Source organism: Mya arenaria, chromosome 17 (genome assembly GCF_026914265.1).
Source record: "Mya arenaria isolate MELC-2E11 chromosome 17, ASM2691426v1".
NCBI lineage: Eukaryota > Metazoa > Mollusca > Bivalvia > Myida > Myidae > Mya > Mya arenaria.
Window position 1 is genome coordinate 53936724 of NC_069138.1, and position 24766 is coordinate 53961489.

Here is a 24766-nt window from a genome sequence, read left to right on the forward strand (position 1 = left end):
AGCTTTTTAACATTTATTTATATTCGGCACATTTGAACATTGAAATATCTTTTTAACAACATAAAATCTTAACAATATAGCCATGGACACAACTTTATTAACCTGAAAAAGATACAAACTCAATATGTGGGGTGATACATGTACAGTCTTGTGCAAGTTATAACTTACACGTTTAACCTTTGCGAAACAAGCCTTTATGTTTAAGCATATTATATTGTTGAAGTGTATACTTGCTTCACAAAAATCCTTGACAAACATGTGTTTTGAAGCCATTATCCATGCTGCACTATTTTTAATTCAGCTTTTATGGGTCAGTGTAAGAAGCACTATCTCATATTTCGGTACAAAAAAAATATGCTAAATATGTAAAACATTCGAGCCCAACTCTAAATAATCTACAGGAATATGAAAAAAATCTACCAGCCTGTAATCATATGTATTGGTATTAGCTTTTCCTTAGGGTGTTACCATGTGGAATCTTATCAATGATGAACAACTTATACCGGTATATCTTTTTTATAATTGCAAGTCACAAAAATATTAAAAATATAATTTTATAGTTATTGTTACAATTAAACCAAAATATGAGACCCTTTGAAAAAATATGCATGGCACCAAAATGCTTTAGAAACAAAAAAAGTAATATCGAAAGGTACTAGTAGGTGTTTTCGAGTTTATCTACAACTGTATCATTTTTAGCAAGTGTATCATTTTTTTTACAATGTGGCCAAGAACATGACCACAACCTAAGCCTTGTCGCATTGTTCTTGACATGATATACAACTTTATACGTAATACCATGGTGGAGAGCAAAAGCGATAATCCATCCTTAATGCCATTATCTGTTCATGATCAGTTTCAGAAAATTGCACATACCCAACGTACTCAAATGCACATGCATTTCTAAATGTTAAATATTAAAGATGAATACATAATAAACCAAAATAAGAAATTACTTTGTCTGGGCTTACCCAAACTGTGAAAAAATGAAAAGAAAAAAACATTTGACCACTGGATAGACTTAAAGCTGCACTCTTACAGATTGACAGTTTTGGCCTCTTTTTTTTTAAAAAAGTCTCAGTATCAGTTTATTTTGACATCAATGCCTTCAATTCAGTCATGTAAGATAACTCACAATAGAGTAAATCTCAATTGTTTATAAAAATGGCTAAAAAAAAATCTTCAAGCATTAGTAATGCTACTACCCATAAAACATCTATTTTGGAACTTACATATGAAAAACTGTGACATGATCTTTTGTCAGATGTCTTATATCACTGGTTTCCACACATTTACGCAAAAAATGGCTGATACAACGAGATTTCAAAACGGTATGTTTGTGATTGTGCAGCTTTAAAAACTTCCTGGTAGCAGGTTTTGTTTTAATTAGTCTGGTAAGGTCAGATAACTATTCACTAATTGTGGCCTTTCTATGAGAAGTGAGTTTCAAGTTATTTGAAACAAAACTTCATAAAACTTTTAATACTTTGCTGATGTACTAGTATTGTACGATTGTATTACAGTCCAACATGTTACCAATTAACGATAACTTAATTCCTATGGTAGTAATGATAGAGTAAAAGAAATGACAGTTGTGCCCATGTTAAAAACAAAAAATCAAAATAATTAAAAAATAATTAAAAACAATGTTTTAACCAAAATTTAAAAAGTACATGGTGCAGAAAAGGTACAGGGTGTTGCAGAAAAGGGACAGGGTGCTGCAGAAAAAGGACAGGGTGCTGCAGAAAAGAGACAGGGTGCTGTAGAAAAAAGACAAGGTGCTAAGGGAGAAACAGACACATTGCATCAGGCTGTGAAAAAGTTTAACAATATGAATTTCGCAGCAAATGTTTTGAATTTTGCTAAATTGTAATATAAGGTTTAAATTGCAAAATTGTCAAGTATGTATATATTTAAAGACATACCTTAAGAAAAAGAAATGTTTGATGCATTAAAGGCAGGAAGTGGATATACTTGTATCCATGATGACAGAAGGGTGCTATAAAAAGAACAGGGGCAACACCCTTCTGTAACTATTGAACTAAAACCTTAAAAAAAATATACTAACATCTGTACAAAATAAATTACAATCTCACAAAAAGACATTTATACACTATACATTGCAAGTGAAGAGTAAATAGCAGGTAAGAATAGTCAATACACACATCTTGGAACATTCAAACAGTTAGTAAGCAAAGTTTATGTTTGTTGGGTTTGTTTAAAAGATGAAAAAGAGTTGTAAGTAGGTTATTTGTGATGTTTCAACAACTTTCTGCAACAAAATAAATCAAATTATTATTAATTAAAGGTAAGTAATAACACACTTTACAATCATGAGCTGACAAGAATAAACACACCTGATTGATCAAATATGTAAAACTATGTTGTAGCATTGAACTTTTGTAAACAATACATTTACAAAGACGACAAGTTTTGACATTATTCATATAAATTGAACACACTGGTACTTTTAGTCACTAAAAGATATTCTTGATTTCTTTCACTAACCTTAATCCAATATGTAGCAACAGGTTACCTTCATATTAATTGCAATCATATAAATGGTAACATGTTACCTAGTTTTTCTATGTAAAGGGCATTCCAAATTTGCATAAAATATCACAACACTTTAAATATTCAACTTTTCTTTAGATTTCAATGTTATACTAATACCAATGTGTCATTGCATCTTCCATTTTTCAACATTCATGTAATGCTAAGAATATAAGTTTTACATGAGTCACATTAATGCTACACCCTTGTCACATTCAAAACTTTACTAAGTACTTTCTCTATAACGTCTCATAGTTTGTTTCCCCACTATTCTCATCCTCAAGAAACTTCTCCAAATCATCCATTCCAACTTCCTCAGCTTTTTTCTTCTTTTTCTTCTTCTTTTCACCATCCCCAGTTTTCTCTCTTTTGTCTTTTTCTTTGCTGCTCTTCTCGCTTTTTGTTCTCTCCTTCTTACGAGACTTCTTTTCAGGCCCTTCTTCATCCTTTAAATAAAATTAATTGGCATAAATGACTTCCCCCATTATAAAATAAAGTCACTAAATATTTTTATATAAAACCAGAGTAACAACTCTGATTTGAAGTTATTACTCTGGTTTTATAGTGGAGGCATTCATATTTATATATAACAAATTTAAACAAGTGACTGGGTAATAAAATAAAACTTTGAACAATGTTTGAAATTAGGATTAGACATAATTTTCAAAAAAGCATATCAAAATAGCACTGATTGCCTGTTATACCTTGTCTTTTTTCTTTTTTTTCTTTTTCTTCACCTCCTTTTCAGCACCATCATCACTGAGATCAACTGCCTGGTGGCTCTTTTCTGTAAATTACAGACTCTTAAATAACCATAGATTGTCATTATCTGAATACCGGTACATCAACATACATTATTATTCTTTTTACTATCTTCTCATGACTTTTTGCAGGCAGGAAAATTGATAAATTCTACACAAAACCCTGCTTTGAATATTGTTGAAGGAAATCCCACATCTGCATGAGTGGATAAGGTCTCCCACCACACAGCACAGCAAGTGCACCAATCTGCCTTTACATATATATAACTAATTGCTTAGACTGTTAACAACTTTTTTTGTTATCAAAACTTTTAAACTGCATATGAATTTATACAAACTTTACATATATGGCAATTGAAACCTATTATTACTTCATTTAAACACAATCCCTAGCACCTTCTGCCTAATTCATAATGGTCAAGTTCTTCAAAGCCCTTTTTAACTATAGCACCATGTCCCTCTTCTGCAGCCCTGTTCAAAACCTTTTGAAACCCCATGCTTATATCAAGTCTTGCTTTTAAACTCCATGACTAAGTTATTTAAGTAGTAGTTTTCTCTTTGTCATAAAATATGGACAAATACAGCTGACACGTGTAAAACCTTTTTTGATTCTGGATATTAATTCATAATATTGATTGACCAACCCACACTTAATGTACCTTGGCTTAAGAGGGGAACCAAGAATATTTTAAGCCTTACTTTTACTCTTTTGGGACTCTTTGAGGTCCTTATTTTCTTCTTTAGCTTGAGCCTCCTGAAGTGATAAAACGTTTCAAATTTAAACAGTTCTTATTATATCTCAAAGGCGAGGCAAATGTTGTATTTTAATATGTATTTACAAAACGTACATAAACCTGCAAAAACACAGAACTGTGTTGATTGAATTATATTGGTGAACAATATGAACACATTTCTGAAAATACACATGACAGAACCTGATTTATTTGAATGATCAATTCTGGTTTCAACTTTAAGTGCTATATTTATAAATGTTAATAGAAAGAAGTTCTCTTAAAAAGTGAAAGTAGTTCCTCACTATTTGTTTCAATCTTTACATTTACCCACCGTCTGCTGTTTATCCAGCCAATCATTGAAGACATCAGCACCACCAAAGTCGTCTGGGTTGATATCAGTGTCTTTAAGAACAGCCACATGGCCACCCTCATCACCTGACTCGGTGTCTGACTCATGATTGGTCGATTCAATTTTACGCTGTTTTTCATTGGTCAATACATTGTTACCCTTATTTCCATTGGTCAGTTTATTTTCAGACTTGCTGGAATCAGATGAAAGTTTTCTCATTTCAGAACCTGCAGATACTTTTGTGGAGTTTTTCAAACTTAAACTAGAACTTTTTCTGCTTGCTTGTTTTTCTGAATCACTATTACCACCTGAAGAATTAGATCCTTTTCTAGGTGGAGTATTAACTTTTAACCTGTTAAAATCATTGTTATCACTAGAATTATTTGCATTGACTTCATCGTTATCCTCACTGTCAGAAGAAAGCATCACACTAACACTGTTTTTCACAACAGAAACTTTAGCAGCTTTGATTTCATGATCACCACTACCCATTGGATTAGCCTCATTGTCTGAGGAAAGGTAGTCTTCATCATATTTCACAACTTGTGGTCTTGAATGGGTATTGACTTCTTCTTCACTGGAAATGTCAAGGTCAGGAGCTATTTTTGGAGCTTTTGAAGGTTGTGCTGTCAAGTCAACCTCATCTTCAGAATCTAGATCGTCTTGGAAACCGGTAACCATTGGGTTTCCTGCATCCTCGTCATCACTGTAAATTTTTTAAATAATAACACTTTTTCACTACATTCTTTTTTCAATAATTATTTCACATAGTTGAAAGCAAAAATTGAAGCCTACATAAAGTTACTCTTCTTAAGAAAAACTTACCCGAGTTTAATTCACTACCAGTTATATAACCAACAAAGTCTGTTGACAGTTTCAATAATTTATTGCTTAAAAAAACTCACGAAATACATAACGTACATCAAAAAGTGTTCTTCTTACAACTTAAGTACAATAATTTTATTAATATGATGTAACTTACATAATCAAGAAATTAATCTTATTTATCTATCAGAAAAATAGAAGCAAATAGACAGTATTTTATATGAACATTTACAATACCTGTCAGACTGGTTATCATTTGCATTGGCAACGTCCTTGACCTCCTTAGTATCGTTAAGGAAGCTGTCGTCAAGAACACCTGTGTCAGGTACAAAGTCATCCACACTGCTTACCGGCACTTCTGGATCTGCACTCACCTCAGATTCTGGTAATAATTTTGAGTAACTAAGTATCAAACTATGTTTCATCTACACCAGCCTTCTTTATATTGTACCATTCTTGTGGTAAAATGATTATACCATTAATCTAAATTTGGGTACATTTTTGCCTCTTACAGTGATTTTCCATATAGTTTCAGTCGAAATGACACTAAATCTGATTAAGACCGCCCATTATAATTATCTACTTTGTTAAACAAAACAATATATTGAATAAAGTCCACATGCATTTGTTTAATTATAGAAAAACATAACATAACTAGGTAATCTCTCCATCGGTCTAACAGTTAGGAATATTTATATACTTTGATGGTTTGGGCTTCACGTCAATTGATTAACTACATTATGCTTTGATAGTTTTTTCTACCTTTATGTAGACTGGTATGTTCATATCTATTACACTAAAATACACAGTAAAAAATATGCACCTATCACTGGAGTTTCAGGTGTCTGTGGTGTATTTTTCTTGCTAAACAACTTTGAGAAAAACCCTGTCTTCTGCTCGGCAGGTTTCTTTGGAGTAGTTTGAGATGTCCCCTTGGTTTGACTGGTGGGAGTGTCCATTGGTTCTTTGGCTTCTGTGATAGGTGAGTTGACAACAGAAGAGGGTGAAGTCAATGTAGACGTGGGTGTGGCTAATGTTTGTTTGACATCTGGACTGATGACTGAGGAAACACTGACTGGGGCAGAAACTGAGCGTGGCACTGCAAATAAATAAACAAGAGATGTCACAGAGACAGCGCGCTCGACTATTCCACCGCTTTTCAGTGTAAGGATTGCAAAGATTTGGCGAAGCATGCATGGATCACTGTTAGATAAGATTTCAATGCAATACATGATGTGCTGAGATATTAACATAAATGTGGTTACATGCAAAATTCTAACCAGAATTTCTAAGTCTAATAATAAAGGGCCATTATTTGCAAAATACAGTTATCTAACTTGGTTATTCAATTAGGTTGGGTGGTTGAATACCATTGTATAAAGTCTCAATGCAATACATCAAGTAGTTGCTGAGATATTATCATATGTGTGCTAACATGCAAGACTTTAACCAGAATTTCTAAGTCGCATAATAAAGGGGCAAGAATTATATAATATGAAAGATAGAGTTATCTTACGTGGTTACATGTAAATAAGGTTAAATGGTTGGCAGCCTGTGTGTAAAGTTTCAATGCAATACATCATGTATTCGCTGAAGTATTGACTTAAAAGTGGTTACATGCAAAACCTTAACCAGAATTTCTTTGTCGAATAAAAAAGGAGCCATTATTTTAATTAAATGCAGACTAGAGTAATCCTACTTGGTTATTTAAGTAGATTGGATGGTTGAGTACCATTGTATAAAGTCTCAATGCAATACATCAAGTAGTTGCTGGGATATTAACCTATGTGTGCGTACATGCAAAACCTTAACCATAAATTAGTCAAATAATAAACGCCCAAAATTTGCATCATATTCAAATATATGTTTATCTTACTTCGTTAATTGAGTAGGTTAGATAGTTAGGAATACATATCTAAAGTTTCAATGCAAAACATGATATATTTGCTGAGATATTGACTTAAATATGGTAACATGCAAAACCTTAACCAGAATTTCTAAGTCGAATAATAAAGGGCAATAATTTTGCATTAAATGCAAACTAGAGTTATCTCACTTGGTTAATTAAGTAGGTTGGATGGTTGAGTACCATTATATCAAGTCTCAATGATATACCTCAAGTAGTTGCTGAGATATTAACCTATGTGTGCTTGCACGCAAAACCTTAACCAGAATTTCTAAGTCGAATAATAAATGCAAACTAGAATTATCTTACTTGCTTAATTCAGTAGGTTGGATGGTTGAGTACCATTGTATAAAGTCTCAATGCAATACCTCAGGTAGTTGCTGAGATATTAACCTCCGTGTGCTTGCACGCAAAACCTTAACCAGAATTTCTAAGTCGAATAATAAAGGCCTATTATTTGCATTAAATTCAAATAAGTGTTATCTAACTTCATTAATTTAGTAGGTCAGATAGTTGGAAATACATTTCTAAAGTTTAAATGCAATACATGATGTATTTACTGAGATATTGACTTAAAGGTACTTGCATGCAAAACCTTAACCAAGCTGTGTCGCTGATGGCGACGCTGACGCCGACGCTTGGTTGAGTAGTGTAGCTCTTTTTATTCTTCGAATAGTCAAGCTAAAAATCTGTTTTACCTTTTTCTCTACACTGATTTATACTACCAGTAGTTTAAAAATATTGAAGCAAGACCTTTTATTGGCGTTTTTAGACATTTAGATTTATTAAGAAGGAATACAATCTGAATTAAGAAGGAATACAATCAGAATGACTAACCATTGGGAAGTGAGCTGGGTTTGGTGGGTATGGGGTGAGGTTTAGGAGCAGCAATAATTCCCTGGATCCCTTGTGCTTCCTGACCCTCTCTACGTTTCTTGGACAACGTCTCTATAAACCTGCAGACAAATACAGCGAAAACAAAAATCACCACAAGGAAAACATTTCTTAAATTAATAAGGTGTGTGCGAGAAATAAATTTATTAAGAAAAGAAGCTGTCACTGGTAAATAAAAGCGCTAGAATTACATATAGGGTAACAGAATAGGATTAACAGTTCTACTAGAATCGGAATCCAGTTTGAGTTATGAAATATACTAAAAGTACAAACAAGAATACTGCATGCAGATGCGAGAACTTGTCTGATTTTATTCATCCAAAAGGGGCATAACTAAACAAATATTGAACAAGAGCTATGAGCCTTGTTTCAAATGTGCAAATTTTCATGCAAATATATTGATAGTTTTTTTGGTGAAATATTCAATATCAATTAATGTTTTTGTACACCATAACAACAGCTGATGACGCCAACAACAACACCAAGGTTAAGAAAACCTGCAAGCTCACACATCATAGTTTTGTTCCTCTGACTCTTCATGTATGTTCAGTTCTTCTATGGTGGAGAGCATGTCTTCATTGTTCGTCTTCAGTTGACTAAGCAATGTCTCTCTCTGTAATACAAGTCAAAGTCTATGTAATTTAGGGTGTGAGAGTGGCATAGTAGCAAAGGTATTCGACCTCTCACTCAACATGTTGTGGATATGATCTCCATCCAGGATGACTATCACTGTATAGTAAAATTGTGTGCCTCTAACCCAAGAACATTTGGTTTGATCATCACCAGGGTGAGAGAGTGGTCTAGGGTGAAGGGGTAGGCCTCTAAACCAATATGTTGTGGGTATGATCCCCACCTGAGTAAGAGTGGTATAGGCATCCACCACTCAGTGCTGTGGGTTTGATTCCAATGAGGAGGACTTTCACATGGCCTCTCTAAATGGACACCAGTACTGGTTTTTACCCAGAAAACAGACTCGAGAGTGATTCTGTAACATATCAGCCTTTCTTACAATCAAACTAAAGAAGTTAGTATACACTAAAGTTTATGCACTTAACAAATATATTTCTTAAATTCTGATTTTCATGAACAATGGATATTAAAGACATTTTACATTTACAGCATACAGCATATATGCTGCATAGTGTGATGCAATATGTCTTATGAATTTTTATACAACCCCATAGATAGACCCAATGGTATACATTTCAATATCTTCTACAAATCATAGTGCAGATGTTGGGATCCAATGAACTCTTATGTTTGAAGAAGTTATCATATTATTGAAGACATACAAAGGGAGGCCTGCAACTGAGTTTGTTTGGTGTTAAAAGCTTTTAAACTAACTGGACTTCGAAAGAAATGTTTGGGGAAACGTTCTAAATCAATAACACAGGTTATTGAAGAATGACTGATTTAATAATTAGCTTTCAACATGTCTGAACTTCACCCATGCTTCCAACTACACACTTAAAGTAATTAATTACATAAGTGCAAATTTTTTATTTTTTTTAGTATTTCAAGGCCATAATTGAAATGAGTTAGACTTGACCGTAATTTCCGGTCATATCTTGATATCAGCAGAGTTGAAGAAACAGTGAGATAGAAGAAGATCAGGGTGTTCTCCCCTAGTTCAATAAAACAAACCACTTGGTCTTTTTGTATGACGCGGTCAGGGACTGAACCCAGAAAATATTTATGTCTACAGTCTTATATATTCTAACCTGCAGTTGAAGGAATGGCAGATTGAAGAACTTGTGTATGTACTTCAATCCAAAGCCATTTCTCATGGAAGACTCCGCATACCGGATCTCACCTGCAGTCTCAGGCCTGAGAATAGAGAGAAATATTAACAAAAGAAACAAGTTTAAATACCAACCTACCAAGTCCCTTTACAGCTTACTGGGCCTTATATTATGTGTGATGCTTGGCCCATGTAAGATGGGAGGTTTCCAACAACTTCTGACTGTATGAAACACCAACGTATCAAGCTACTCTACCAAGTACCTGGCCTTGTATTCTAGTACTAACTAAGGGATGATGGCCCATGTCTCTATGGGTAAGATGGTAGATTTACAAAACTTCTGACTACATCAAACACCAACCTATCAAGTCAAGTATGAAGTACCTGGCCTTGTCTTCTAGTACTGTACAATGATGGCCCATGTCTCTATGGGTAAGATGGAAGATTTACAAAACTTCTGACTACATCAAACACCAACCTATCAAGTCAAGTATGAAGTACCTGGCGTTGTCTTCTAGTACTGTACAATGATGGCCCATGTCTCTATGGGTAAGATGGTTGATTTACAAAACTTCTGACTACATCAAACACCAACCCATGTCTCTATGGGTAAGATGGAAGATTTACAAAACTTCTGACTACATCAAACACCAACCTATCAAGTCAAGTATGAAGTACCTGGCCTTGTCTTCTAGTACTGTACAATGATGGCCCATGTCTCTATGGGTAAGATGGTTGATTTATAAAATTTATGACTGTATCATCACCAACCTATCAAGTCCCTCTATGAAGTATCTGGCCTTGTCTTCTAGTACTGTGCGATGATGGCCCATGTCCCTATGGTTACCGAGAATTAAGATCGGGATGCTTGTTGGAACTTTCAACACCTCTTTCTCAACATAGTCATATGTCCTGGAAACAGTGGAAAATGGTTAGAATGCAAGTGCCATTATATAATTATGTAGATACAGTCGAAACTCATTATGTCACCTTTGTCAGGACCTAGGGGAAAAAAGTGAATAACGAACATTCAACACAAAGGAATTACAAAAAAATATCATCAATCCCAACACATTTGAATTTGAATTATGTCCGACATCCTACTTCTTCAATTGAATGGTCTTGTTACCGTCGTGAAAATAGTAAACGCTTTATTGAAAAATAAAGTGATTTTTTTTTTTATTTGTGTCACATTTAATTAATTCACATTTATGGATTGCACAAAACAGATATTAAACCGCAATTACATACACGTGTACAGTGTAAGAAAACAGTATAGCCCATATGACAACAACTTCACAAAGTCGTTGTGCCTGTTTGTTTTCTACATGCAGTGTAGAGAAATTTCTTCATCACATAAATTTCAATGCTGTCAAATTTTCTGATGATGTCATCAGTGCCCTGTTGCACTTCAATGAATAGCTTGAGCAATAAATGTCTCTTTGATAAAAAAAAAAAACTTTAATTATTCACAGATACCAATAAACTTTCAATTATGACAGTTTGTTATTTTGACACGCACGGTAATTTAGCGACATGCAAACCATCATGAATATTTTCGCACCTACAACTTGATCTACATTTTCGACATATGGAACAAGCAAAATGTGTGAAATTCGACCACAGGGACTGAAATAGGTCGACATACCAAAAAAATCGAGATAGAAAAATCGACTCAAGCAGATTTATTTTATATAGAATAAGAAGAAATAAATTCGGGACCAGAAAAAAGGCGACATATCCGATGTCGACATAGCAAGTTTGGACAGTACTTATGCAGCAAACAATACCACCGTGAAAGGCATATTTAGGCTTGGCTTTTGTATAATACCAGTTGAAAAAGAGACATAACAAAACATGTATTAAAGCCAGTGTTATAGGCCATGTTATGCATGTGTGTAGTGTCTCTGGCAATATTTGTACCAAGTTTCTCAACAATTCTTGAGGTGTAGCCAAGGTTTAAGTTTCTGAACCACAGCGCAGGCGCTTATGCCACACCAAGACAACTCAATTTTTACCCTTTGAAAAACAAAGGAGGAGCTAAATATAAACCAATCAAGTAAAATCTTTACCAAACAAACCACAAAAATCTTTACATAACTTTCAAACACTAAAACTTAATCAACACATTTAAAAAGATTAAAAAAATATTAAGTTAAAACCAATAAAAATCCTCTGCCTTCTTTTACTTTATATGCTTAGTAACTGCGATTTATATAGTGTGTCACATCACCAAGCATAAGTGTTGTTGTATAAAGCATTTGACTCACTACAAGTACCCACCATTGTTTGGTGATATCATACATCAATATGACACCATTGGTACCCTTGTAAACATCCACAAAGTTGGCATCCAGGCATGGTTCATTGTCACTATCATCCTACAGGAGAAATCAGATGCTAGGGTTATGTGTAATTTTATAGGCATACAGGCCATATCCACTGGCGGGGGGAAAATCCCCTGGAATTCTGACCCATCCCCTGGTCCCCCGTCAGGGGATCCATATCCCATGGAATTAAAAAAAAAGTGTTTTTGTTTTTGTTTTGTTTTTTCAAAAACTAGCTCAAGATTGATGGTGGAAAGCATCCATAATATTATGAGTGTGAAAATCCATGAAGGACCATGATGACAAAGTCCAAAACTTATTGTAATTAGAGTGTGTTTCTGTTTTTATTCTTATATCATAAAAAATTAATGTAGATATTGCGCAAAATTTCGCTGTATAAAAATGCCCTGGTGTAATATCAAAATCCCCTGCGAAGCCCCTCAGAAATATGGCATGTATGTATAAGCTAAGTTTTTTGTTAAAATATTAGTTTAAACATTATATATTTTATAACTATTGTGGAGAAACCCACTTGTCCGGCTTGGTGACCACAAACCAAACTCAAATGCACCCAGTCCGGGAATCAAACCCAGGTTGCCTTGGTGAGAAGCGAGTGTGCTAATCACTGTACTTACCGGACAAAATATTAACAGTCCTATTGTGTAACCTTTAAAATTAGAAGAACATGCAAATTTTCTAACAAATTAATGAAATACTTTGAAGGCTTGTTGACAGACACCATTTTAAGCTAGATTGTGCACCAGAAAAGCTTCAAAGACAATCCATTTTTTTTATAGTTCACATTCAGATTTCAATTATTTGAATCTGAATTAAAACTATGCAGTGTAAAAGTGCAGCAACAAGTGGTAACAATGAAATTCTTACCTCATCAGTGGACAATTTCAAGCCTTCTTTCTTCTTTTTTCCACGGCCTTTGTCTACCACGTCCCAAACTTCAACTTTCACAACGTCATCCGTGGCTTTGTAATTCCACTGGATACTGGCAACCTGTGAAATGTTCAAACCAACTTTAAAACTTTTGCAATGCTAGGTCAACAGTTTCCTGCAACAATATTTTGGTCAGGCAAAGCTGTTGGTTATGAAGAGATACTGTACGCCACTGCTAAGATGTCTTAAAAGTGGCCACTTTGCTATTTCAAATGCTATTAATCATTACCTTTATTAAGGCTTAACTACCCAAATTTAAACTGCATCAATATTTATTGTCTGCCAACAGCAATGTACAATGAGGATAAATCCTATTAATGTTAAACAATGTATTTATATTTCAAAAGTCTAGTTTGGTTTTGGCTGGAGCACAAAAGAAGTGGGCAATATCACTCAGTTTCTATATGTTATTAAAACTTTCCCACTGCTTTAAGTAGGATTGGCATAATACAATAAATAGCTCCTGACCACTACATGTGACCACAATAAGCATTTAAAACCACTAGATGTTGAATATTACCTAAAAATTGACTTTTTAATAAAGAATTAAATTTAGCTAAATTTAGATGACCGATGTTCAAGTCACAAATTGTCAATAGAAATGGGTTGGCAAATTTTGTATGACTACGGTTAAGAGACTACTGGTATGTACTTATTGTTTCAATATTAACTGGTGTTTTTAAAGATTTTTATGTATTATTTAATGTAAAACAAGCAAAATGATAAAGATTCAAGAAGATTTTACCATGGAAATTTGAATCTGAATAACTATATAATATACTTTGTATAAGTATGATCTATTTAGACATATGCATATGTTTTTATCTACATATAATAATTCCAAAATTACTAATTAAAAGTCATAAATAACTTACAAATATTAGTAAATTCATTTGTAATATCATACACAGTAAAAAGCCTGTACAATCTATTTCATGTCCATATGGTAGCATCAATCTATTTAAATAAATGCATATACATGTTTGCATGTTTGTCTACATGTTATTATGTTTCATATCCAAGGTTTCCGCCAGGAAATTCATAAGGCATGTTGGGAGGGTTCGGGGGGGTTGTCCCCTCCCGACATTGATGTTTTTTTATTTTCGTAATCAAAATGGTGCAATTTCCTGCATTTTAAACAAGTTAATAGTTATGTTCCTATGGTTTAAAATTACCAACTCAAGTCAGATTTACATTAAAAATATTTGCGAAAAGGTTTAATTGTTTCTCTTCATTTATTATTGGTATTTCTCAAGTATTCCGACAATACAATATCGACGATATTGATCGACTAATGTTTCGTTTAGTGCGGTTATTATTTATATTCACACCGTTGACGTCACAGGAAAATGTGTAAAACACGCTGTCTGCATGCTCGAACACAAAAGAGCCAAGCAACTGCTCGTGGGTGTATTTAAAGCTGCAACAGCTAATAATTTTAAAGCCGGGTCAGCTAAATAATGACTTTATGGGAATGTAATGTGTATTTTCAGATTTATTTATCTTTTTTCTAAATAAATTAAAAGAACAATAATATAATCAAAGTTTAATAATAAGCAACACAAAATATAACTTCATAAAACTTAAGACGGGAACATGACCCAATTGCATACAACGACATAGCATAACCCTTGTTTACACAGATATCTTAACACAGTTATTTTACAATCAAACAAGGAGCCGGCGTTTCTCTCTCGCCCACTCGCACACAATCTTCTCTGCCTCCGTCTTGGAGAAGTCTGCCACACTAGGACCCTCCATGGAAACGCGTAAAACTGCGTTCAGTGCCTCATTTTGCAGACAGTTTTGCTGCGCCGTCTTTACTCGTTTCAGGGTAGAGCGATGGTGTTCTGAGGACCCTGTACTTGGTGGCATCTGGTAGTACTGCGGTAAACTGCTCCACCAGCATCTGCAAATCAGAGTTAATCACGGGGATGTGAGGGAATCTGCTCTTCTGATTGGTGACAACGGCGTCGATAAACTTTAACGTCAAAGACGTTATTCTTGAAATCTGAGACGTCGTTTGTGCTGGGTTTCTTGAAGCGAAACGGCTGGTCTGACAGTTGCCCTATGGTATTGGGAAGCTCCCTGTAGTTCAGCTCTTTCATTGACCGGACCGTGTTGATGGCACCCATCACAAGAGTTTCGACTGTGGTGTAGACCGAATCCTTTGTCTGAAATGTGAAGCAAAAGACGTGCATCCATGACACTGTGAATATATACTACAGGTGTTCAACTATCAATGCATTTTTACTTCATTTATTTGAAAAACACATGTTTATACAGAGCTTTTTTGTATCAATAAGGTAAAATAAATATTGAATAAATTCTCATTTTAATAAATAAGGATGTTTTCATTGTTCATTGCTCTGATGTAACATATCTGCAGCGCAAAGGACAGGTTCACCAGTACGGGCAAATTCTGACATCATCATCAGAGCTGCCACGAATCGGTATTGCTGCATGAAAATAGCCAGCCCCTGTGCCACTATGTCGCATCGCTCTCTTGCCTCATGCTCCAGACTGGTAAGCAGGTACGGCAGACAGTGTCTGATCACCTTCACGGCCTTGTTGTGGGACAACCATCAAACATCTTTGCTTCAGTGACGTTCACCTTAGGCTCTTCCAGGACAGTCAGAAAAGAATAAAACATTAGGACAAAACAGAATGCTTTGGGGATCTAATACCTAGTTTTAAAAGATTCCAGTGTATGCATCAAAAATCATATTGAAGAAATGTACATTTGCTCAGAACAGATTACAGGCACTTATTTGTTCACATGGCTGCACATAGGGTTAGAGTTAGGGTTGCACGTTTGTGTGTGTTTTTTAGCTTTCTTTGAAAATATTTCATGTAATTTATTTTGTGCATATTTACCTGAATCTCTAAAAGAGAAGCTGTTCTAACACCACTAGCGTGATAAAACCGGAAAAGCTGTGGCACTTATGGAAGTATGGCACATTTTCAGCGGCCTGTGAGCTGGCTAACGCCAGAAGGTGGACGACGCAGTGGTTCACCAGGATGTGGGTACCATGGTTTGGAGTTGTGCAGCAACGCCATTCTTCTTCACCAGCATGGCTGCCACACCATCGCTGCAAAACGCGCACATCTTGTTCAGCTGCAGTTGAGCATCACGCAAGAACTGGATGATAGGAGCCCGGATGGTGTCGGACTTCCCGTTGTTAACTTTCACTAGTGAGCAAAACACTGTCTTACTGGAGCCCATATGAAGATATCGCACATAGATGGTCAGCTGGCTGTGAGTGGCAATGTCTTTCGTCTCATCGATCATCACCGAGTAGAATGGCGACTGCTGGATCTCTGCCACAATGTCTCTGAAGATGACGTTTCCAAACAGGACCACCGTCTTGTGCACGAAGTTATTGCTCATGTAGTTGGCATTGCCTCCGAGCGTCAGCATGTTCAGCACGTCCATCCCCATCCCCTTGATGGTGTCCACGAGTGACTCGGACTTCGTATGGTGCGGAATCTCTTCCTTCACCAGCCAGTAAAGTAGCATCATTGCCTTCCGCATGGAGTCACAGTTGGCATCTCTCTCCTGTACGAATCCTCCCTCAATACTGCCGGCTGTCGTCGCTGCCGTGGACTCAAATATGACAGCTTCCTTGTGCGAGACGCTGTTCTGGTGAGTCTTGCAGGCTTGTCGGGGAATGGTGGTACAAGGGACTTCATTCCAAGTCGCTCGGCCTGCCGGACACTTCTTGGGACGGCGTTGATGCCGGATACATAGGGAACAGAGTATGCCCCTACCTGTTATGAATAAAACACAGATTATTTTCAATCATTTACAAAAGATTTCTTATATTTGGATTGATTCGTTCTGCGGACTTTTATAATGCAGTTAATATACTGATTATAAAACATGGCAATTGCTCGACTTATTACGACGACGAGAACGTAGTTAAGTTCCTGGCCTGTCATAATAAAACTTAACAGCTTATCAATGATAATTAGTTATCATAATTAAATGAAACGGATAAGTTTCATTCACGTCTATGCAATATATATTTAATCAGAAAAACTTAATTGCATAATGCGATGGATCAAGTCAAGATGGTCAATTGTTATGGACATAGATTGCGCTTAATTGTAATTCGGTACAGCGCAACCAAACAGTGATTTTACTTACAATTTTATTTTCAAAATGCTTAAAACTGTATCAACGTCATTTTATGCAATGTGTAGTTCTCACCATCTGCGATTTCCTGCAACCAAGAAAACGTCTCCTTCCACTTGGGATCGAACCCAGAAGTATGCTGTTTCGACAGTGTTGAAACACAGATTGGCGGTTCAGGAGCTGGAGTAGCTGAGCTAGGCTCACTAACCTCAGTATGTGAGCGCTTGAAGAATGATTCAATAGAAGCTGTGGAAGGTTTACGTTTCAACATGTTGGAATTCTTATACAGAATGATTTTTTTTTTTTATATAAACATAGTAAAAAATCAAGATGACATGACATGTTTTGATAGGTATTATCTTTTCTTCGACCATGCTTCTCAGCTACAATTTAATAATTGGTAAACAAAAGGACAATTAACAAATGGACTGGGGATCAATAAACAAAATAATTTATGTTACCCAAATCAATTAATACTTATTGTTTACTTTGCAATCATAGGTGATTATAGGGATGAAGGTCGCAATTACGACAGTGGTGTTTTTCACATATTCCCATTTTGATAAAGAATAGGAGGAGTTTGGTTAATTGCACCGTCGATCCTCACTGACACTTCATGCTGTCGTCGATCCTGAATGGCTGATACAAATGCTGTAATAGTCCCAACACGCCTTCTGGCTGTTAGTCAACTGTTGCAATTGCAGCAAAACTGTGTATTGTCAAAACTGACGATTGTTTTGATAAGGCTTGCGCGGATTAAAGCATGTCGGCATAATTAACGTGTGTCGGTAATTAGCCTTGCCAGCGGAAGGCACGTTGGGCCTGACAAGCCATAAAATTTTATGCCTGGCGGAAACCCTGCATATCCTTCATTTTATGTGTGCATTTTGTCAGAAATTTGTTAAAATGTATTATCTTCAATTTGCTTAATGTACAATTTATTATGGACCATTGGCCTAATATAGCATGAAATTAAGTTTTTCACGTTGCCTACTGTGTTTCATATAATTACTCACTTGTATTTCATCTGTAGGTATATATTCCTCAGCAAACTTCAGCCCTTGCAGTCTTTGGTACAGTGTTGTTTTCCCTACATTCCTGTCCCCACGAATAATAATTTTCACTGAAATCAAAAACAAACACAATTTGTCAGGCAAAACAAATATTAGCAAGCATTCATCTTGAGGATATGCAGACTTAGTATTAATATAGGCAATCAGAACAATTTGAAGTTCAATGGATGACTATTCAAATTATAAGACTAATTAATAAGTAATGGCTGACATTTTAAAATGGTGCCAAAATACAACCATTATTTTCAGCCAATCGAAATGCAGATAGGCAATCATTATGTACTAGGCTTAATCTTTAAGAACATAAACTTTCCCGGATGTTTGAAGGTCAGCCTTCTGCCACTTATCTGATACACACTACCTGCGTCAGATTTTGCATTGACAATGTGCAAACCAATGAGGGTTAGTATTCCGCCCATTCTTAATAATTAAAATCAATCATGTCATCTAACTAAAACTTGTCACAATTAAGGACATAAATATTTGTCATACTGTTATACTGGACTCCTTTGGCAAACTTTCTCTGCAGAGGAGCACCCATTGTCTGCAGGCCCGGAGGGGTGACAGCAGGTCTCCCCTTCTCATCGGCATTGCCGAATAGCTTTTGGAAAATTGGCATTTTGGTGAGGAGTCTTGGAAAAGTCACATATCACCAGCTCTGTTTTTTACAATCTGTGGTGAATAACAAAACAGAAATTGTCATGTACATAGTATTTTACATACAATTTAAGCTGCATAAATGTCATTAAAAAAAATCAGTTTAATTTGAGTGAAGCTTTTTGGTACTGCACCGCTATAAATCACTTAAACAAGCATTGAATATTAATTGCACTTGTAAGAAGGATATTATTCAATAGTTTCAATATGAATGTCAATAGAACAGTTTCAAAATATTGGAACCTACGGTAATTGACTTATCCGAACAACAGTAAACAATGACAACAATTGTCAGATTTGAAAGGTGAATAGATGTTGAGATTTCAACATTTAAAAGACATTGAAGTTTCAATGTAAACAACTGTATGGGGCTCTGATCACGAAGTATAAAATTCAAATTTATACTTAAAGATGCACTATTTAATACTCAAAAATAAGATTTAACACATTTTATGCAATTGTTTTAATACACCAAAAAGGATGAACAAATGTCGAAAACAATAGATCTTATGAAGGATGCCGAGTTTAATTTGAAAGAAATGTGCAGAAAACACAGTATTGCTACCTTATGAGACCATAGTAGATCGCAGTAAATCTTTTAGCATTCACCAATCATTAAATATTTTTGTGTTTTCAGCTATTAAATACACGGTTAAAATATTTTTAATAGTTATTAATATTTTCCATAAGTGCATTATTTAGTTAGTATTTGAGGGTGTATCACTCAAAATTTATATTTGTTTTGCATGTGTTTGTATTGATTTTGAATAAGAGTGCCACTTTAAACCTTATGAAAGTGATTGAAGTCAAAGTTCAGAACTTTGTAAAAGAGACTTGCAAAAGGAGTTTAGTGAATTGCTTGGATCACCTCATATGAAAACAATTTCCAATGCTCAATTATTGGCATATAGTTTCAGTGCTCCAGCCAGGATTTAAAAAGGGCAGGGTGGAGTTTTGAAAAGGGCAAGCTACATGAGACGTGTAGGGGCGATTGGGGGTGGTTGTGGGAGGGGTCCACCTCGGTCACAAGGTTGTTTTTTTTGGGGGATGGGGGAGGAGGGTCTCACCCTAGAATTTGTTTTGTTTTCATACTCAATTTAAATCATTTTCCATGATTTTTAAACTTGAACAAAATGGGTTTTTTTCTCTCAAAATTTAGAAAGGAGTGTTTTAATATCAAAATTAAAATTTGTTTTTTTCTCTGCGGTATAGTATAAATGTACTTGTCTGGAGTCTTCTTTAGTGCAATGTCACATAATTATTTCTCCTAAACATCATGTAAAATGAGGAAAAAAACAAAGACGGTTAAACATTTGAAGCAATCAAATAAATAAATACACAAAAAACAAATATGTAGGGGACGAATCTTAATTTGATACGTTCAGGATTGGGTACAAATGTTACATTCAGCCTGGCTGTTATTTAATTGTCTTTGGTAAAATAATGTTTAATATGCTGATGTTTTAGAATAAAATGACAATAAAAATCACTGCCCTAGCTTAAAAAATCACTTATAAAACATATAAAATCGATGAAATAACTTGTTCTTAAAATAAATTCGTTCTGACAAAATGGCGGTTTACAAAGAAATTTTCATCATGAATACTTTACAAATAAACTTTCAAAACATTTACTGAAAAAGTGATGTATTTGATTGTGTTAGCGCCACTTTTCCTGTGTTTACAAATCGGCAGTGACCGTCTGCTTCAAAACAATAAATGTTTAAAATGGCGAGTCTCGTCTGTACAATACAAATATCTTAAAATATTTAATTGGGTTTGACAACATTTTTCAGCATCCCCTCACATTTTCTATCACTTTTTACGAACTTTCATCATTGAATGAACGAGTTCTCAATGTATATTCTGATTGGCTGGCATTCAATAGCTCCGCCTCCTGCCGATGTTCCCTATTTGGCTCTTCCTAAATATCGGATTAAGAGATGACATGTTATTATTACACAGGTCATCTGCTCACTACACAAATAAACAATTAGCTGTCATATGACTAATACAAGGCATATGGGAAGATGAAAGGGCAGTATGGCATATTTTAAGCAGTCGGCAATGGGGCAGCATGGTGACACCTAGCGGAAATACTATTATCATAAGTACTACGTAATTTGTCTCAATTATGACAGCGGCTGCCGATCTTTCACAATGATTTCAATAGTAAAAATGGGATAATTGGCGCTAATAGAGCATTTGTGGAAAGGGCACTACTCTAAAAGGGGGCAGGGCGGTAAGAAAAGGGGCATGGGTGCTGTGCCATTGAAAAACAGGCTAGCTGGAGCACTGAGTTTTATATAGAAAAGTTATTATACAATTACACAAATTGTAAACAATCAAACTTTAACGGACATGTTCAAGTAAAATTAACAGTATTGCAATTCAAACGCTGAAAAAATTGTGATTTCAATATTGAAACAAATTTGAAATAATGACAGTAACAGCGTAACTTCGAATTACTTTAAAATTCAACTTTAAAAAATTGACAGTATTTCAAAGTTATAACATTGAAGTTGTTTCAACCATGTAACTGTTAAGTTGTTTCAATATTGAAATTTTGTTTGCAACCATTTTCCAAACTTCTACAAACAGTGACACAAAGTTGTTTGTCTGCTGAAATCCTGGCAAAAGACAGGCAACTCAGTTTCAATGTGAAATTATAAGGCTACAGTTATTGGTCTAACAAAGTTATTAAGCAAAGGATGGATAATATACCAGGCGTAATAATAATGTTTTGTTAATGTGTTTGGAAAATATATTAAGTCAGTAAACTGAATAAGACGAACAGTGTCAAAACCTCTCAAATCTATAGATTTGCAAAACTGACAGATGTCGGTCGGCCCAGTTGTCTATCCTAAATTATGATCGGACCTGCTTGAGGCCATCAGAATTATTAATGTCGTTCATCTTTGTCGTGATATTTTTTTTTACTTTTATGTTATAAAAGGAATGGCAATATTACTATATAATAGTATATTCCATACGTTTTTAGGAGTCTATCATGAACTATTTTAATGCAACGTTTATAAATACGTTGAAACTGTTGTCTATCACAGATTATTTAGCTTGACGAAATAGGCTATTGAGCAAACAGATTTTAGGCTTAAAAGTATCACGTTTATGAAACTGTTGTCCGCATCTCAATAATAGGTACCTTTTAATACGAACTTGTTAGTCTCTATCAAAGAAATATTTTAATTGATATTTATGTATGTCATACAAAAATAACCCTATCATATACCATTTCTTTTATGGACATTTGAAGGTACATATTAACAAAATCAACTGATATATTTTAATTTTTGCATCAAATATGTTCTTTGATAATATAAAGAAAAGTACATTGATCAAACAAGTGTAAGTGAGAAAGAAATAGAATTGGCTTCAATTGCCAATCAATAACTTCTGCTCACAGTCTGCAGTCTATCACAGATCAATGAGCAATTGCAATGACCAACAGTTAACACAAACGCTTCCGTGGGAGGGGGGATGGCACACCCGGCACATGCCCCATCACTAAAGTCTTCAAAGTTTGCATTCTATCTCAAAGGAGTGGAAATTAATAAACTACACCTTTCAAATGCCATCATGTGCAGGCGATGTGAACTCATAAAAACAACAAATTCAAACAGCGCAACCTCCTTTAATTATGTCCTCTTGATGTTTCTTCATCCGTATATAAACAACAGTTTCCACGTCTTCCAACAATTTCCAATACTGGTGAAAATGTATCCATCATCCGTGTGATATTTGTTGAAAACAAGAAAAGCATACATGCCATAAAACTGAGAAAAAAGTTATTTTCTCCAGTCTTGTAGCAGAACGCAATCCTTGAACATGTGCAAGATATGCCATGAAGTCAATATCACCACTACTTGAAGGCCACCGATGTGTTATGTTCACTTGTATGTCTTTCTGATGTCTTCACAAATTGCTTACGTCTAGCGGACCCTTTGGGGGAGGGGTACGCCCCTTAGGTATGTCCTCTCTTGGGGAGCGGAGTACGCCCCTTAGGTATGCCCTTTCTTGGGGAGCGGAGTACGCCCCTTAGGTATGCCCTTTCTTGGGGAGCAGAGTACGCCCCTTAGGTATGCCCTCTCTAACGTCTATTCCTGAACTCTCCCCTGCTTTTAAGATGAACTTTCATAACCAGTATCACTTATTACCTTATTATTATAATAAAATTCATTAAACTTATCTTGAAGCCATATGATGGCAGATAAACAATGGTTAAAGTTAAATGAACAGTAATGTTCATTTCTATTTTTTTTATTGATACGATTAATCCCAGTATGAAAGATTCATTTTATATTAGAAAATAAATAAAATATATATGTTTAGGAAAGACAATTAAGAAAACCATGTTTTATGATAGACAATATTTTTTATGTAAATGATAAATAAGAAAAAATATTCTTATTGTCTATCATGAAATATATATTTCTTATTGTCTATCATGAAAAATATTTCTTACTGTCTATCAAGAATTGTTTTTATTATTGCCTATCATGAAATATTTTTCTAACTGTCTATCATAAATATTATCATATTTTATGATAGACAATAAGAATTTTTTTTTATATATTTCTTATTGTCTATCATGAAAAATATTTCTTACGGTCTATCATGAATTATTTTTATTATTGTCTATCATGAAATATTTTTCTGTCTATCATCAATTTTAATACATATGTTTAAATTAAATATTTCTTATCGTCTATCATGAATTTTTTTCTTACTGTCTATCAGGAATTATTTTCATTATTATCTATCATGAAATATTTTTCTTACTGTCTATCATAAATTTTAATAAATATATTTTATGATAGTTTAGTTTAGTTTAGTTTATTCTGTTTATCCTCCAAATGTGAAGAGAAGTATAGTTTATATACACATACACAAATATATACAATACAATACAAAGTATGGACATTGAAAAATAACAACAAAAAAACAAACAAACACACAAACGTTATGGACACATATAAAGCATAAGGTTATTTACAATATATACAAATAATACATTGCCTGTGTCATTTGACAGGAACTGACGCTTATCGTTTGATTGAAATAAAGTCCGTTTACAATTGTGTTGTGGTTACAATGGCATTTATTGTCAATTTATATTTTTTGCAAAATTTGACACTACAATAAAGCACTGGATTCGACATTCATCAGTAATGTCAAGATTGGTGAAAAATATAAATAATTCTTATTGTCTATCATAAATTTAAAAAACAACAACATATTTTACGATAGATAATAAGAAAAAATCTGGATAAACAGCTAAAGTTTAACATTTCAAGAATAATATTTTACGATAGACAAGAGGAACTGCGTTGATCATGAATGATAGATAATATGACAAATAAGACCACTTTTTTATGCTTCAACTATAAATTTTTCATAATTTGTTTTCAAGATTATGAAGATAGACACCAAAAATGTGTTTCTCCTTTGTTGACTTTCGTCTATAAACTCGAAGTTAGAGCAATATTAACACCATTACCAAGATTTCCAAATCCTTTAGGCGAAGACCATGACAAAAAACGAGTTGTCGTTTCAATTTCATGTGTTCGAATCGCATCCAGAGCCTCCAATCAACTTTTTTGCATGGTCGCCGCCATATTGTATCACCTAAAACGACCAATTTACGGTAGTCGAGCTACTTTACATTACTTTACAGTATATTAATAATTGTGATGCCCAATAAGAGGTCGTATAATAATCTGAGATAGACAATAGCATCGACGACAGATGTCATGATGTTGAACCAGGAAATGACCAACCAACACCTCCAAGTTGTAAAAAATAGTCCGATAATTTGGTACTTATAGTACAGTAAGCTTACT

At 34.6% G+C, this 24766-nt stretch overlaps 2 protein-coding genes across 7 annotated transcripts; both read right to left on the reverse strand.

Annotated features, from left to right (window-relative positions):
* Positions 1-79: 79 nt before the first annotated feature.
* LOC128223700 (rab-like protein 6) lies at positions 80-24688 on the reverse strand. Of its 6 annotated transcripts, XM_052933021.1 has the most exons (16): positions 24667-24688; positions 21712-21738; positions 18742-18921; positions 18193-18299; positions 12976-13098; positions 12047-12144; positions 10535-10675; positions 9744-9849; positions 8532-8635; positions 7966-8084; positions 6046-6321; positions 5460-5604; positions 4380-5103; positions 4014-4068; positions 3258-3340; positions 80-2999 (listed from the first exon to the last, which is right to left on the reverse strand). In XM_052933021.1, exons 3-16 carry the CDS (start codon positions 18866-18868, stop codon positions 2793-2795), a joined length of 2415 nt encoding a protein of 804 aa, XP_052788981.1. In that variant the 5' UTR covers positions 18869-18921; positions 21712-21738; positions 24667-24688; the 3' UTR covers positions 80-2792. The 6 variants fall into 6 exon arrangements, with proteins under 6 accessions (XP_052788981.1, XP_052788978.1, XP_052788980.1 ...); XM_052933018.1 differs by lacking the exon at positions 24667-24688 and having other exon boundaries at positions 21712-21756; XM_052933020.1 differs by lacking the exon at positions 24667-24688 and having other exon boundaries at positions 21701-21750.
* LOC128223702 (SCAN domain-containing protein 3-like) lies at positions 14607-16916 on the reverse strand. The gene is made up of 2 exons (XM_052933026.1): positions 15916-16916; positions 14607-15660 (listed from the first exon to the last, which is right to left on the reverse strand). The coding sequence occupies exon 1, from the start codon at positions 16571-16573 to the stop codon at positions 16052-16054; it is 522 nt and encodes a 173-aa protein (XP_052788986.1). The 5' UTR covers positions 16574-16916; the 3' UTR covers positions 14607-15660; positions 15916-16051.
* Positions 24689-24766: the final 78 nt, after the last annotated feature.

Coding starts and splice junctions, on each gene's coding strand:
- LOC128223702 (XM_052933026.1), bottom strand. CDS start 16,573: ATGCGGAAGGCAATGATGCTACTTTACTGGCTGGTGAAGGAAGAGATT.
- LOC128223700 (XM_052933021.1), bottom strand. CDS start 18,868: ATGCCAATTTTCCAAAAGCTATTCGGCAATGCCGATGAGAAGGGGAGA. Junction 5,605..6,045: donor ACCTGAAACTCCAGTGATAG/GTGCATATTTTT, acceptor AATTATTACCAG/AATCTGAGGTGAGTGCAGAT. Junction 3,000..3,257: donor AAAAAAAGAAAAAAGACAAG/GTATAACAGGCA, acceptor TTTTATTTAAAG/GATGAAGAAGGGCCTGAAAA.